The 16,775-nt window shown below is 37.2% G+C and overlaps 1 protein-coding gene across 34 annotated transcripts in view; it reads right to left on the reverse strand.

Annotated features, from left to right (window-relative positions):
• CLASP2 (cytoplasmic linker associated protein 2) overlaps positions 1–16,775 on the reverse strand; it is a 144,540-nt gene that overhangs the window by 69,809 nt on the left and 57,956 nt on the right. For all 34 annotated transcript variants that reach the window (XM_088065036.1, XM_088065044.1, XM_088064924.1 and 31 more), the window contains one exon: positions 1,788–1,867. In XM_088065036.1, the coding sequence (XP_087921162.1) occupies positions 1,788–1,867 (80 nt within the window). The remainder of the gene's footprint in view (positions 1–1,787; positions 1,868–16,775) is intronic.

Raw genomic sequence — 16,775 nt, forward strand, 5'->3', positions numbered from 1 at the left:
TTACTGGAAAGTCAGATCTACCACTGGAGACTTTTAAGGGTGACTTAAAACATACCTGCACTGTAAGTAACCTCAATTTATTTGACTAATTCAGATGCACTTAAGCTTGATCCAGAACTGAATCTGGTTTTCCATACCGTTTCCTTTCTTACTTTCACTGAGGTCACTACTCAAACCCATAAATGTAATGAAAACAGAAGAGACATAGGAACGGGCCTGGTAACATCCAAACAACTTTCTCTCCTCATGCTGTCCTTTGCTTTTAGGATAATTTGGTAAACTACAGGTCATTAACATTCTTTCTTCACAACTCTAACAGAAAAATTTCCCACTTCCTTAGTATTTAATATAGTCACAGAACATAAAATCTGCTTTGGTATTTTTTCTGAAATATCAGAGATTGTCAGCAACCAGAAGCGCAAAGTTGGATAGAAAGACATTATTCCTAAGGACACTAAAAACAAAAAAATCCTGTTTTTTTTCTTGCATGCTCATCCATGAAACAAATAGGTAATTTCGGAATAAGTTATATACCATTCCTCTCCTGCGTCCTCACTGCAATTTGAGGGAGATGAGTAAAGACAAATGACTTTCTCCTCTATCGCTTGACCTACCTTCCTAGGCCATTCAGCAGTCAGACAGAAAATAACATGTTGGTCCACATCAGGTGGTCACCCCATTTTTCTGTTCTTGCAGTTACCAATCACACTGAGTAATTAGAGAAGTCTGCTTGGGACTGCAAACACTAAGGCACTGAACTACAAGCATCACATTCTCTGTTCTGTGGAATATGGCTCTAACGCAATAGGGATAAACAATATTAAGAGCTGCATGTTTTTATCCTCCAAAGAATTCTTAAAACAGTCTGCAGAGGCAAAGATACATAAAGCTCTTCCAGTGTTAGACAAAGACTTCCTTGATGTGACAGGGATCATGGAGATTGAGCACTCCCTCATGAAAGCAGACAGTACTGCTGCCTGCAGAAGCAGATCTAACAAATAACTATGCTAGGGAAATAAAAATAGAACAGAAGTACATATCAAGAAAAGGGAGTCTTATAAAATCCTGTCATTTGGGAACTATGGTTTACTGTGTTTTTGGTTGCGTTCCACACCTCAGCTGCTTAAGGAAAACTTATTCAAAGTAGCCCTCATAAGCGACACACATATTAAATGACTCAACTATGTGAAAGTATCAAATACATGCAATTCCCACGCTAAAAGACTAGAAATTAAAATCTGATCTTTTAATTAAGAACCCGGAATCCAACAAATTCATTAGTATGAAAATAAGGCACTGGATTTAATTCTTTTAAGTATTGCTAGAATAAGGACACATATAGCAGACACACATTATTACAATTCAGGCAAATTTGAAAATACAATTCTTGTTTTTTAAAATTATTTGCCTGTATTATTATTACTTGATTATGCCTTGAAATTGCAGCCCCAAATTTTCCAAATGCTACGTTAATATTTTTCTTATTAAAACATCCAATTATATTCACTAGCTTCTTGAAAAAGTTTGAGAAAAGCAATAAGGCATTTTAGTCAAAACACAATATGGTAATAATTAGTAGGACACTAAAGAAAAGGTGGCACTTTTTTTTGATAACTACTGGAAAAATATAAAGAGCTTTCCATGGAGACTCTAAGGTCAGAAAGAGGGAAAAGTAATGATGCTTGCTTAGAACACTGTAAAATTATGTAAATTTTAAAAGCAGGTTAACACATTACTACTACAAATAACATTTCTGAAGTCAAACACAAATATACACAGCATCTTACCTGTACAGTAGGAACATCTGTAAATGCCTTAATAAAATCATCCTCATCCACAGCTCCAGCTCCTCCTTCTTTAGAGGAACCTAAATAAACATTAAATACTGTTAAAAAGGATGTAACATACATCAAGGTTTTAAATCTCTTACAACCATCTTTCACCATACCTACTCTCAAGCATTTAATATACAATATTAAATACAAAAATGTTGCACTTTTGTGTGGAATTGTACATCATGTGTATAATCAAAAAACCTTGAACACTGACTTTATCATAAGAAAAATAAAAATTATCTTTTTTAACCCAAAATTAACAGTTCCAAGTAATTTCCAATTTAACAAATTTAATGATGTCATAATTTTTATTTTTGTGTTTAAATGGAAACATGTTTCATGTAACAATCCTCTAGCAGCTGTCTGCATTCAATTCTGAGACCTGCACCCTGACAATAAAAATGTTCTGAAATAAAGCTCCAAATTTCAAATTATTTACCAGAACAAGAGCTATTCATCACTAAATGGAATTCCTCAGGATGAATTTTCATCTTAACATACGTGCCTTAAGTAATCAGCCCTGAAAGTCTGGGGGTTGATTTTCCAGTATTCCCACATGGAGCTAAGAAGTATGAGTTACATTTCTTAGTCTTAAGGTTACAAGAACTCCAACAACAAAAGAAAAGACACAGTGAGAAGAATTTGTACTGGAGCAAAATTCGAACTTCAGTGACTTTGTTTTCAGACCACTCACAATGGAACTATTTTCACATGGCAGCCAAAGATGCCCAGCAGAAGGACCAGGAAAGAATACTGACAGGTATGTGAAACCTGCTGGTTTCACACAGGTACATGTTGCAAATTTCATCAAAATCTTGGACAGAAGCTAAAACAACTCTAAGAAAGAAAACTATCTGAAAACAATGTCTTGATTTTGCCCTCCTGCAAAAACTCAGGTTATGAAGAAAGCCCTCTTTTTAAAAGAAACGAGCTCCAGTTTTCTATCAAATTGAAGAACAAGGTCATCAAGTCCAGGCTATGCTACAAGTCTAGAACTCCAAGCACAAGGTGAAGTTTGGCAGAACCCTTAAATATCTCCAATACGTGCATCAGGAAGGTAATATGACTAAAACATTAACCACATGGAAAGAATCAGTCCACCTGAACATTTCCTTATTGAAGGGAAAAACATTATCTGTCATAGTAAATGAGTACTCGGGAACAAGTACCTCAGAGTGAGGCCAACAGGATATATGGCAGAATGTCCTCCCTAACTGACAGAATGTAACTAAAATGGAGGCATCACACAGAGAAGATACGTATTTTACTAACTACAGAAAAAATAAAAGCCATAAAGAAAAAGCATTTAAGAGGCTGAGTGGTCAACCAGAACAAAAAGCTAGGAATTCTTGATGAATCAAATTTTTGATTGTGCACTCTAAGAATCATGGTTTACAGTCCCTGATCTCTTAATTATGGTGAAGGAAAATATGTCTGCTATGATTGTATACATGAGTAGTTTGGAAGCATGAGGGTGCACTATTTACTACCACAAATTTGGTGGCAAACTTCCTAGATCTCAACACTGCTATGCAGAACAAGACCTCTCACATAACTTTCTCACTAAGACCACAGAATCTGAACACAGTACCTGCAGTATGATACAGGAACATGCAATAGATTTTGAGTGCCTTAGCTCAAGGTTGCTGTAAAGAGATGCTGTACACAACACAACACACGTATCTCCAACACCATCTGTCACAACTGCCAGTGGCAGCTGGAACAGAAAGAAGAAATTATAACCACCTATTTTTTCTCCTTTCAGAGCAGAGGGAACAAACCCTTCCATAAAGTTCCTGAGTGTCTGACCAGCTAAAAAACACAGAGGGAAAGATCCATTTACACCCAGAACACACCCTTCTGCCACACAAACTTGTACAGCTCTTCAAAGGGAGAACACCCTCATCAGAGTAGAATTTTGTGGAGAGAAACCTTGAAAGAAATAATTTAGCCCAGCGGCACCATGTTAAAGCAGGTGGCACAAACAGCTACTTAGATGCTCAGATCATAACCTCATTTGTTTGTCCACAAATACTCAGACATTTAAGAAAGTCTTATAGAAACAAAACAATCAGAGTCAACATAAATACCTACTCTGGAAAAGTAAAGTATGGTTATAAAAGTTCTGTGTTATTATTCAGTTACATAAACACACAAACATCTATGTTAACACAGGGAAAAAAGTATTTTGCATTCCCATTCTCTACTTACTGATTTTTTTTTCCTAGGGAGTAAACTACAGAAATATTACAAATTGACACATATAGGCCATGAACACAAAAATATAGAAAAATGTTTGGATTTCAAGTATTTCTAGTTCACTGCTATACACCAAAAAGGAAAAGATTAAAAGGAGATGAAGTTGCCTTTGCTAAGTAGATGCTGTCACCTTCAGTCTGCCTGAAAGTATCACTTTTAAAAAATTAAGAAACAGGATGCATTACATGACAGATACTTCTAGCACCTAAACATCATCCAGTAATGCACCCTAAGCAGTAAGGGAAAATCCTTTATCCAAGGAATAACAATTTTTTACTTCAAAAAGAGAAAGAGGAGGGATAGACTACTATTTAAAATCCATTCGACACAGTCCAGACACAGAGATCTTTCTGTCTTCCTGAGTTTCAACAGCTAGTTCACATTTACAAACCAATTTTCTTTAAAATTAATCCTCCCTAAAAGTTGTTTTATTACCTTGTAGACTGGTAAAAAAATATTATGTGACCAAAGTCATCTGTAAATCACATTTCACTTCTATTTCACTGATCTTTCTCCTCAACTGCATGATCACAAATGTATACCAGAACAAAGTATGAAATAACGTCTCTTCATATTGTATAGAAGTCATAAGTCCACAATGCCAGAGAAGGAAAAATACTGTTCAATTTTTTCTTTCCCATAAGTATTTCTATTTTTCTATTCCCATAAGTAAGTATTTTTACCAATTCTGTTTACCAAGTCACTATTTCTGTAGAGACAATCAAAAAATGAGAGAACTCCACCTGCTGTTTCCCAGTTCAGGAGAAAGTATTTTACTGTGCTAACAAGATACATAGCAGTCATACACACGCAGATGCCTTCAAAGGATCTCACATGCTTTTGTAAGGCTTGACTCTCCTCTACAAAAGCAGCACTAGAGCTTTACTAAATTCTCAGTTCAGACAGTTCTGCCACCAGACCCCAAACTGATATATCTGACAGAGCACACATATGTGTTTTGTTGCCATTGTTGCTTACCTTCTCAGACCAAGCTTGTGATTACAAATTTCTTATATCTCTCTCTAGTATCAATTCCTTTGACTGAAAAGTGCATGTTCAAGGCTCCCCACGGAACACACAGTCCTCTGACCAAATACGGACAAGTTCAGCTACTGCATTCCTAAAGGCAAGAACACTATAAACAATTCTAGGGGGCTTTAACCCCACTGCATTTTTAACATCTTCAAGTGCTCAACACACAGCTAAAATCCAGAGCCTCATCAACTGGGTAATTACATTACCCTGTCTTTGGACTTGAATCCAGCTGAGCTTTTTTCAGCTGAGACTCAGAAGAAAAAAATTCTCTCATGGAGAGGAAGAAAAATACACACAAGACATTCATCTACATTGTTTGTTAGTTTTCATTCATAACCTTTATTTATTCTTATTCTTCAAGCCTTCTAGTTAGACTCACAGAGAGTCCTGGAAGTCTCAGTTCCACTTCAGGAAGCTGGTGAGAATATACCAAACGTAACAGACATGCTTCCATATCAAGTCTATCACAGCAGCTGAAGTCCCTCTCAGTTTTACAGTGAAGTTGTGGGGGTTTTGATAGGTTTCTCTTATTTGTGTGTGTGTCTTCAGGTTTGTTTTGTTTGTTTAAACTGAAGTTCAGTGAGTCTGGAAATGGAAGCAAAAAAACCAAACAACAAACACCTCACTTCCTGCAGACTGCTAACAGAGATGACAATTTCATGAGTTCAGTTTAAGGGTTTCTAACATTTTGCAAGACCCTAGGAGTCTTTTTTTGGAAGAAGGTTTATTCCAGTCACAAGGCTGAGATCAGCACTGAGAATAACTAAACACCAGAAAGGGTACTGTATGCAAGCAAGAAAATTACCCAGTCTTTTGTGAAATCAATTTTTTCACCCAGGAGTTAAATCCTGTGGTTGAGTTCTTCCCCTCTTCAGCCCTCATGCTCTCCCCAGCATTATCTACAAATCTGTACATCATGGGATGACAAAACAACATGGGACAACACTATATGGGAAAAAAAAAAGATGCTGAATGTGATTTTGGACTTGTATTTCTGTTTTGAAATAGAGAAATAGAGAACTGCTTATTCAAAGCATGCCTAACTGTTAAATAAAGTACACAAGTGCTGGCCTAAAGTACAAAAAATTTTTCTCAATCTGTATTTGGTAGCAGACCTGTCAAATTCATTTTTTTTCTACTTTTCTAAGTCTATTAACAAAAAATTTCACAACAAAAAATTTCCTTGTGAAAAAAAGGGAACTTCAAACCTGATATAGAAACTTCGGAGTAAAAAGTACTCTAAAACTTTGTTTTGCTCTTTGTTCCTAAAATCCTTTTCTCAAAATGTTTCCCAAAAATAAATTTAACTATTTTCTGATACAACATGCATCACAATTTGACACTGGGATTTAACTGAAAGGGATACTGTTTCTCAGATGTCTTTTATCCCTCAGCAATCTTCAACTGCAGGCAATATCCTACATAAACATGTATCTAGAATAAAATGATGGGGACTACAATTTTTTTTCCCCCTGAAAGACAACAAAATGTTATGCCTTCGTCTCATGTAATTCAAAAGCTTCATTTCTTATCTATCAGAGACTGAAGCAAAAGATGCAGATCATTCTGGACTGAGAGAAAAAAATATACTGTTACCCTTTTGGCTTTGTAGGTTAATAAACAACCAGCTGGAAATTAGGAACAGCCAGCAGCTTCAGCTCTGCGTGGGATAAATGGCCAGAATAAGCTCAAGTACTTACTCAGCTTTTCATATAATAGGTTAACTGGCAACTCCCACTCACTCCTACTGACCTCTCTCATTCCAGCACTGGTACTGCTGAGCACTAAGTCACAAAAGGGAGTGGCTAAACCAAAAATAAAATAAACTGGCCAAGAAGAATAGTTTCACTGAGCAACTCCCCTAGTCTGCCTCACTGTGGGGCCATACAAACACCAAGGCAGCACAATCCAGTGGCTGGCTCAGGATACAAATGAGTTAGAGAAGACAGGGAAGGAAATTATCCCAGGCAGCTTAAAAAGTATAGCTGCTGAAAGTCTAAGTATAGGCTGAGGGGAATAGAGGAATACCTAAACAAAATGAACTCAAGGAAGGACAACTGCATAAGCTACATAGTGAAATGGACAGCTTCTCTCACAAGACACTGAGTGGAGTGGATCTAAGCAGAGTGATGATACCAAACAAAAATAAACAAACAAACGACGCAATGCACACACACAAGCTATAAATAATAGATCACAACAACCCTACCAATGACAAAGACACAAAACCTAATTGTTCCTTCAGCATGGTACTTCCAATAATAATCACATTCTGCTCTCAGCCACAGTGGGCAGATGTCATATTTCTTTGAATGTACATTCTGCTGTTACTCTCTCTAACTGGGATTTTTCCTTAATCTTCTGTAGCTCTCGGTCTTTGCAAAATCTACTTGTTTATCCTTGGGTCAGGCCCTATTATTTACTTTTAAAGTGGCATCTGTTGGGGGCCAGGAAAGGAAATTTCCAGTTCTTCATGATTTAAATAACCACCTCTGAGACAGCAAGGGTGACTTTTAAGACAATGACTCTGATAATGCCCTACTGTACAGACTGGTTTCAATCTCAGGAGCTCAGTAAGAAGTCTCCTTATCTCTCCAGGTATCATAACATAACTAAAATAATCTAGAACAGCATCTTTTCATATGCATTTTTCGTAAGTCTGCTTCTGTAAAACAGGAACCAAATGTTCAGAAAAATGACTAGAGACTGAGAAGTTTTAAAAATACCCTTCAGGTTTTAAACTACTGAGTTATTTGTTACACTGCATAGAGACCTTGATGTATTAACAGATTCTAACATTCTAAATGTTCTTATTTCCAGGTTTGGAAAACTGATCTGTGAACTTCAACTGACAAACTTAAATAAAAACCTCCCATAAAACAAGCAAATAAGCATTCTTCAGTCTCAAGTATCTGTATGAAGCACAAAGGTGTTCTTTCATCATTGGGTGATTGAGAGTCGCTTAGATGCGTTCAGCTTGCCTGCTTAAGTTAGGAAAATTCTTGAGAGCAACAAAGAAGTAGCAGTTGCTCGAGTAAAAACCACTTTGATCAACATTAGACAAGATTTTTTTTTTTTTAAACAACCACAGTTTCAGATAGCTACACTGGCATATCCTACAGGATGGATATAATTAGACCAACTTAGATAAAATTACGTTAGTTTAAGTAACTTTTACTGTTACCATCACTTACTGGCCTTCCTATACAAGTTAAGAAAGAGATAATGCTGCTAATTGCCACAATTCTGCTGGTAAAACTTTAGGGAAGACCAAACCATGAAGAGCTGCAGAGGTCCTAGCTTAGATAAAAGTTTTCATCAGCTGAATTTCACCTGCCTTGTGTCCATCTCCTGAAGAAACAGCAACTGCATCTCCAAACAAGTAACTCCCTGTTCTCCAAAACCTCTCTGTTATTATAAACTTTTGCAAGCACACACCGTGTCTACCAGGGAAGCCTCACAAATAGAAGTTTATTGGGAGATTGCCTTATTGGGTTGCTCAACACATTTGTCTTACGGTAGTTATTACCTGCATATAGGGAAATAGGAGAGTGAGAGAGAGAACAGCAAAAGGAACCTGTACCAGTCTCATGGGCCACTGCAGCTCATGATTCAGTAACTTAGCCTAAAATGCCACAGACTGAAGCTGAACTGCCTTTGACAAAGACACCCAGGCAGACAACTAAATCAGCAAACCTGTTCAGCTGTTCCAACACAAGCCACCAGAGTTTTTGAAATTAATTTCAAAAATGTGTTTCTAAATCACCAAATACAATACTAAACTCAAATGAACCTTTCCCCCCCCACCAGTATCTGGACTGGCAAAGCCTTCATGTTGTTTTAAGCCAGCTTAGAAAACAATTCAAGTGACTAAGCAGAGTAGAAAAGCATTCACTAGAAAGTCCACTTTAAGGAAACTGACAGATGAATTCTGTCATGTTCAGCCCCTGTGACTGACACTCACTATGAACTGACCTGTCCACACCACTTCTTCCAAAGCCAAAAGTCATCGTCCCCGAGGCACCCAGAAAGTCATTCAAACTGGAACAGCAGCATAAACTGAAAAAAAACAGCCCAGTATCTTAAAATACCTTTACAATACCTTGCATTCCTTACTTTATCTGCCTGTGTTAGAAATCTGGCAGACACAGAGAACTTCCCAAGAGAGCCCACCTGTACCTCGCCTGTTCCATTAAAACATTCCTCCTACATGCCAGACACATTGCTCATGAACAGAAGTTTCCACCCAACAAGTGAGTGTGCTGTCTCCAAGGGCTGAGATGCTAAGCAGATCTCTGCATACAATTATACACCCCACAAGAGAACAGGAGCATGTCCCTCTGAGAATGGACAAGCAGAAGGAATGAACTGCACTTGAAGAAGAAAAGTGGTGCCAGGTTTCCAGCTATTAGGATAGCACATCTCAAGCCTTGAGGTGTGACGTTAATCAGATACAAATACAGGACTCCTGTACTAAGAGGAAGCACAAAGTAATTCTTAGGTGGACTGAAGATGACAGCACCAGCATGCACACTGTAAATTTTGAAGCTGCTTTTGAGCATGCAAATTCCTTTGGAATTATGTATTGGATATTACATGCTCCAAGAAACTTAGTAATGTCTGAAGCTGATTCTTAACACTGACTGCATAGTTGCAACAAGTTTAGCCTCAATTCCTTTGTACACAGTTTCACAGGTACAAAAGATTAATAAAACTAGATCTTCACAGACATGCTGCAGAAATCAATTCAATTAATAAACATTTACAAAGCACAGCGTAAATAAGGAAATTACAAAATAATGAAAATGAAAGTGTTATACTTAGTACAAAGTTTGGATAGCATACATTAGGTAAGACCAAAGCCTGGATGTGGAGGAAGACAAGCAGTTCCACAAGCAGCAAGAACACAAATGCCTACTTTTTAGGCTTATCTAAAATTGATTAATGTTGGTTTCTACTCAACTGGAAGCTCATGCAGTCATCTTTCAACTCATGCACAATGTTCATGCTCCCATGGTAATCTATCAAAGCACTCATGTACTTCTTTTCTCTCTTGGCACTCAATTTTCATAAATAATTAAAAGGACATACATTTGTGATCCTGGCTCATTTGTTCAGTTTCAACAGGTGAGTTTTGAAGTTATACTAATATTATGAACATGATAGTATTGGTCTTATTTTTAGTTTTTAATGTAACTTCATAATAACCTATTTACACTTTAATTTGATCCAGTTTTACATTTAAATGGGCAAAATTGCACTAATTATTTTACCTTACAGAAATTACTGAGAAAAAGCAGGAACACATACAATTGATTTGTATCATCTGTAATTCTGATGCCAAAACAGAATGATTTGAGATACTGTGATGTAAATGTTTCAGTAATATAGAATTTTCATTACTGTTGTCAGAGCCCATTTCTGTATTCCATTCTGGAACAATTTAAACAGACACTTTATTAACAACGATTCACACCACCTGTCACCACAAACTATACAATTACCATTTTTACATGTTCTAGATAATACATTTTTATCTTTTACTTCTAGAAGTTCACTAAGGCAAGACAGAAGGTCCAAGTAACTTGACTATAATGAATTGTTTTTCTCTTATATTTTAAAAAACTTTAAGGTACATGTTTGAAAAAACCATTTCCAACACAAGTGCAAATACTTATATTACAAAAATAATTTCCATTCCCTGCTTCTCTGCTTGAAAGCATATACCATTGTCAAAAGAAATGAAACAAGTTTCTTAAGACTCCTCTCCCACACACCACCCTACAAAGAGGAATGACACCTGCTACTTCACAAAGTAGCAATGCAGGAACATGTTGAAATGGTTGTCTTTGCTTACTCTGCAACACAGTCACAGTCCGTAAGGACTCCAAATGGCAGGGTCAGCTGCATTTTAGTCCATCTTCCTCTTCCCTCCTTCCTCTTTTTCCTCCTAGATCAACCCGCATGAAAATATAAACAAATTGCTTCCCCTTCCTATTGCTTGAAATAATCAGTGCTCAGTGTTAGCAGCTAAACAAGGGCTGGGTTGTCTTCCTTGTTCTCGTCACTGTCTGGTACAACCATAATTTCCAGTAAGGTGTCGGGGACCAGAACCTCAGGCAGAGATGTCACAAGCAGGCTGGGCTACATCTTTGGTGAGCTTTTATCTCCAGACCTCTTCATTCATGCTCTGCTGGTACTCTCTCCCTATTTTATCCATTTGTAACCTGACTTCCAGACTGTGAGCCTTTTGAGAAAAGACTGCCTGATATAATATCATGCTTATACTAACATAATGAATCCTACAATCTAACTGAAACTTATAGAAATTAAGTGAAAAACAGGGTAGTACGAACTATCAGTTGGGTGACACAGAAAACAGAGAGAGACTAATGAAGTGTTATGGACACATACACATATTTTCTGAAGGTATGTGTATAGGTGTATAGGCATTACATATATATATTCATAATTTTTCATGTTTGTTTGATTTCATTCAGATTCCTTATTAAGGTGGATTTTTCAATCCCTCCGCTGAATAGAGCTGCATACAGGAATGCAAACCCCAGTGATTGCATAACCATTTATAATGGTCCAAGGAGAACAAAGCACTGATCGTATGAAAGGGAACCCTAAACTCAAGTGCCATTCAGGGAAATAAACAACAACAAAATCCAGTAACTCTCAGAAAGTTTAAAGTCCTCCTACTTCCCTGAATTCTGGATTAGGTTAAAATAGCTGCAGTTCATGACCACAAGATTGCAACCCAGAAATTCTATGGGCAAGGATCTCTTGGGATGGAAGTTAATTGACATTAACTGTGGGGAAAAAGAAGCAAACAGGCATTCTGTAGCAAATTCTCTGATTCAGACTGATACCCAAGGCTAATCTCTAGGGCTGCTCAGAATGACAAAAAGACTTATTAGCTGGGATGTTGAAGAAAATCCCTTGAATTTCACACCACCACCTGGAAATCAAAAAGGAAACAAAGTGCCACAGGGGTGCTTTGCTGACTAACATTACTTCAGAGCAGTTTTATGTCATACAAAGGGCGAGGGTAGAACAACGAAAACCAAAAATTCCTAGTTTATTTTACACAACAAATACAGCACTTTGGAAATCAATTAATGAGGGCTAACAAGAATAGTAGAGGAAACATTCACAAACTTATTTTCTGCAGAATTCAAAATTTAAAAATAAAACATCCTTATGGGCATAGATTATGAATTCTGTTTTGTTTTTTGTACAAGTGAACATAGAACTCTCTTGAGTCTGGAGACAATTGATACAGTGAGCATGAGTCTATCTTGTTTCAAGCCTATTCACTAACAATGTGTATTTACAGTTCCACAATTACTGAAGTCCTTTTAACACAGATGTTTCTCAACTACAACATGTAGTTTTAATGAGGTTAACTTCAACTGGCTGAGATTTCACCTGTCAGCCTCACATTTGTTTTATGCAGAGCCTTTTCATTTAATTTTTTTTAATACTAAAGCCTCCAAAGGGTCCAAAATGTCTTCTGCTAGGAAACTGAGCCAAAAAAAGCAAATAAGCACCATTTAATACTTTTCAACAAAGAGATGTATGTCCGTTATTGAGAAGGGGAAAAAAGTATAATGAAAGATACAAAAACCTAACTTAAAATTTCCTAAAGCTGGGAACAGCTTCCTGCAATTCCTTTATGTATGGTGTCACTCTAGTTCTTGCAGCCTTCTTCTGCCAAACTGTTCACCAGGTTCAACCAGGTTTTCCAGTAACTTGATTTCTACAGATATGTTGTTTCACAAAGTGTAACAATGTTGTCAGTATGAAACAATAACCAATACATAACTTTGCCAGCCCATCAGCGTACTAAAGATTTTAAAATCCCCAATGAACTATAGACTAAAATGCATCATGCAGTATCTTCCTGCTGAAAATGCTGCAAAAAGTATGAAGCTCACCTTGTTTCAAATTACAAGAATAATACTCCCGTCCCACAGAGGTTTTTATGAAAAGATACAGAAGAAAGCTCTGTCATGATTATATTTCATCAGCAAGCACTTCTTCCAAAGGTCACATGGCTCTTCTGAAGAATCACCATTTCTACATTTAACCCATTTTAAAGACTACTGGCCTAAACTGACATTTTGGTAAAAGAGAGGATGCCAGACTTCTTGCTGAGGCAGCCTGAGGTTTCCTACTAATACTTAGATTACATAAAGCTTCCAAATGGTATACAAATAGGCAATTCCCTAGAAGACTTGGAACAAAGCTTTCACATTTGCAAGAGAACTTGCCAAAGACAAGGTAAGAGGTCTCTCATAAGAGCTCTTCAACAGCATAGGGACAGGAATATAGCTCATTTGGCTGACATACTTAAGTCCTTTTCTACTGTAAATTATGGTGTCACTTACGATTAAAAAGCTACTTGTGCCATACTGCCAAGAAAAAGCCCCTGAGTATCCATTTCTGTAAGGCCAGAACACAGAGTGCATATCCTCAGTAAGAAGGCTTTAGAGCAAAGAGTTATTTCCAGAGGCTCTACCACCTCAATGAAGAGCTGAGAGCAAGTGTATCAGAAGAAAGTAGATCAGCTGTGTGCTTGCTGGCAAAGGTCTAACTGGGGAAGTGAATTGACCACGGAGTAAGAAATATGCCAAACAAAGCACTGTCCCATTAAGTGGAAGACGTATCACTTCTCATTGATCACTAACAAGAAGCTCAGTGTCTGAACCTCTCCAAACAGAAAAGTCAAGAGGAGAAACAGCCTGTTGGATTCTTTACTCCCAGGGCAGTAAACCACTGTGGCTGCCTGATCCAGTACACCTGTCAGCAAATCAACAAATTCTACAAGTCTTCCCATCCCAACTGCTAATAGGAAAACGTCTGGCACAGTCTTTCCCAGCACAAGGAGAGAGAATTCCAGGCTGAGTAGGACACTGTTATTGCTCATATAAATACCTGTTTCACCTGCCTTCCTGGACAATGATGTTGCACTTCCAGTGCCACCAAAGTACATTTCCTACATTAAATGGAAAATGCCCAAAACAGTAAGAAATTATTTTTCTGAATATCAGATGGGTCCTTTCACTCGAACAACATATCTGGGCAATGGTGGAATTACCCATTTCTTCAATAAGAACCATCTCCATGATGTATCTAATGAGAAGCCAAGCACACAGGCATCTGAGGCATAATTCAGCACATGTCAGCAGATATGAAAGCTGGCAGCATGGCTAAGGAGTTCCATTTTCTTAGTCTCAAGACAAGATAGCCTCAAATCCTTTCTGGACACAGGAAAAAAATCTGTAGTTTGCTGTCTACAGCTCATAGGAAAATAAACCTTCGTCAAGTAACATCCTATGAAAAGGATCTCTGGGATCCTTTAAAATATAAAAGGCAGTTTAAATGAATGGAACTTACAGTAATCTCAGCCTTTGCTCAACACAATTTCTATCTGCACTAAATTCTGCCTGGTCACAGAAGTCTGAAGAGGACAAACTGCAGTAAAAGACCTGCTTCAACTGCAGGTCACTTACATGACTTTGGAGATTTTTGTGGAAGGGAAATAAAAAGCAACACTGTTAAAGGAGCTGCTGCTAGTTCTTCCTCCAAGGCTGAACTGCATGGATTTATGGAGAGATGGAAAAAAGGGACAGGCAGGACCAACAGGTGGCAGAAGCACGAGGTGAGCAGTGAAAGCCTGAAATACCCATCCAGTGCTTATGAGGAAAAGGCGAGAAATGGCACGCCCACTGACTACTGACTTGGAATGCAGTGGTGAGCACAAGTATTTGGGACTGTAGGATACAGCAGAGCCTTACTACATCAGCAAGAGCAAACTTCCAAAACTATAAACTTACTCTATAGAGATGGCAATTTTGAGGCTGGATGAAAATCTCAGGTGTCCTTTAGGCACCTGCAAAGCAGATCCTACAGAAATTAGATGTGAAAGAGCATCAAGGTTTTGTTGTAGTCATAAAGATCCAGGAAGTCTTTAGATAAGCAGAACAAGACGCCCTGACTGGACTCTCCAAAGACCATAGTTCTCTGTGGAATAAAGCTTCCCAAACCCATAATTTTGTTCCATAATGACAGCGTGTCTCTAGACACTTCTGTTCTTGTACATGTCTCAGTAGCCGTTTCTGACCACTGTCAGATGGGACAGTGGACTGCCCAGACCTCTTGTCTGACCTAGTGTCATTGTTCATATGAAGATTACCACAGGAAACGCCTCACTTCTGGAAGACACTATGACCTTATAGTTTTAGAAATACGGTTGGCATCTATACTAATGTTCTTGACTAGGCTAGAAGATGCAGGATTTGTAAATACTCTATTAAAATTCTGACTACAGATACAGTACAGAATAAAAAAAGAAGGGAAATAGATGGATATAAACACACCCCAATATTTTCCACAGTTGAAAGAAGATGATATAAAGCAAGGAATGACCACAGTACTCTGGTTTTGGCAGGTTTAATTTAATTTTTTTTTTTAAGTTTGGCAATATAGAAAAAGGAGAAAAAATAATGTAATGATTTTTGGTGCTTTAATCTGTTTTACCACTGTATTTTTAGATTAACTGAAAAATCAGTAAGTGGTTATTCTGTTCTTATCTCCCCTTCACCTTGTATCTCCATGTTTTTACTGCAGAGCATGTAAAGTGAAAAGCCTACATGTAAAAAAACAATTACATTAAAAACCATCTATATCTAATAAAATATTATTAAAAGCCCATATTGAAATAAACAGGAATTGTAAGCATTCAGTTCTGGTACTATGTATATTAGTCTTGTCTGCAAAAAACAGCATGCTTCAGGTTAAAGGAGATGACATTGTAATTAGTTATTTATATTTACTTATTTATAATACTTACTGTGTGCAATAATAACAACAATAATAAATATCAATGAGATAATTTCCATTATGGAATCTTTTAGGTGGTATTTTCTGATACTATTCTGATATATATTACTATCAATTCTCAGTTTCACTATGACAGTGTTAATCCAGCCCTATGGAAATCTTCATTTTATTAGGAATTCTTAAGATCACCATTGAAAAACAATACATTTTCAAAACATTAGCTTTATCTCAGTAATGTGAAAATACTTAAGGTAGCTTGTCTGCCCTGTATATCTTCTTCCAAATTTTATATTTGTTTTGCAGATTACATACAGGATTACATGAACAGGAACATAGAATAATTACTCTTAAAAAAAAACCTTCCTAAAAGAACCACTTATTCATAAAAACCCTGTACCTGAAGTATGGTGTATTTCCACAGAATTATTTATTTTGTCTGAATGTGTACATGAACCATCAAAAAAACATCCACTTCTTTAGCAGTAAACAGTTGCTTTTGTTAGACTACCCCCGCCCTAAAAAAATGCGGATTTCCCTGTTCTAAGATCATAATTACTAAGCATTCCTCATTACACTGCTTTGAAGCCATACCATGAAAAAAAATCCTGCCAAGGGTTTTGGCCCTCATTTTTTATCTTTCACAGCCAATTTCACAATGCTGACAGTTAAAAGAATAATAATAATAATAATAAAAGTCATCCAGATGTAATGTACACCTCTGATGAGAGCTCTGGGTGATGGCTAATCCTCTCTAGCCACGTGAAACAGTACAGACCTACAGTAAAAATTTCA

This window comes from Pseudopodoces humilis, chromosome 1 (assembly GCF_049639895.1).
Source record: "Pseudopodoces humilis isolate 2021_Gansu_Grassland_sample_001 chromosome 1, ASM4963989v1, whole genome shotgun sequence".
Classification (NCBI taxonomy): Eukaryota; Metazoa; Chordata; class Aves; order Passeriformes; family Paridae; genus Pseudopodoces; species Pseudopodoces humilis.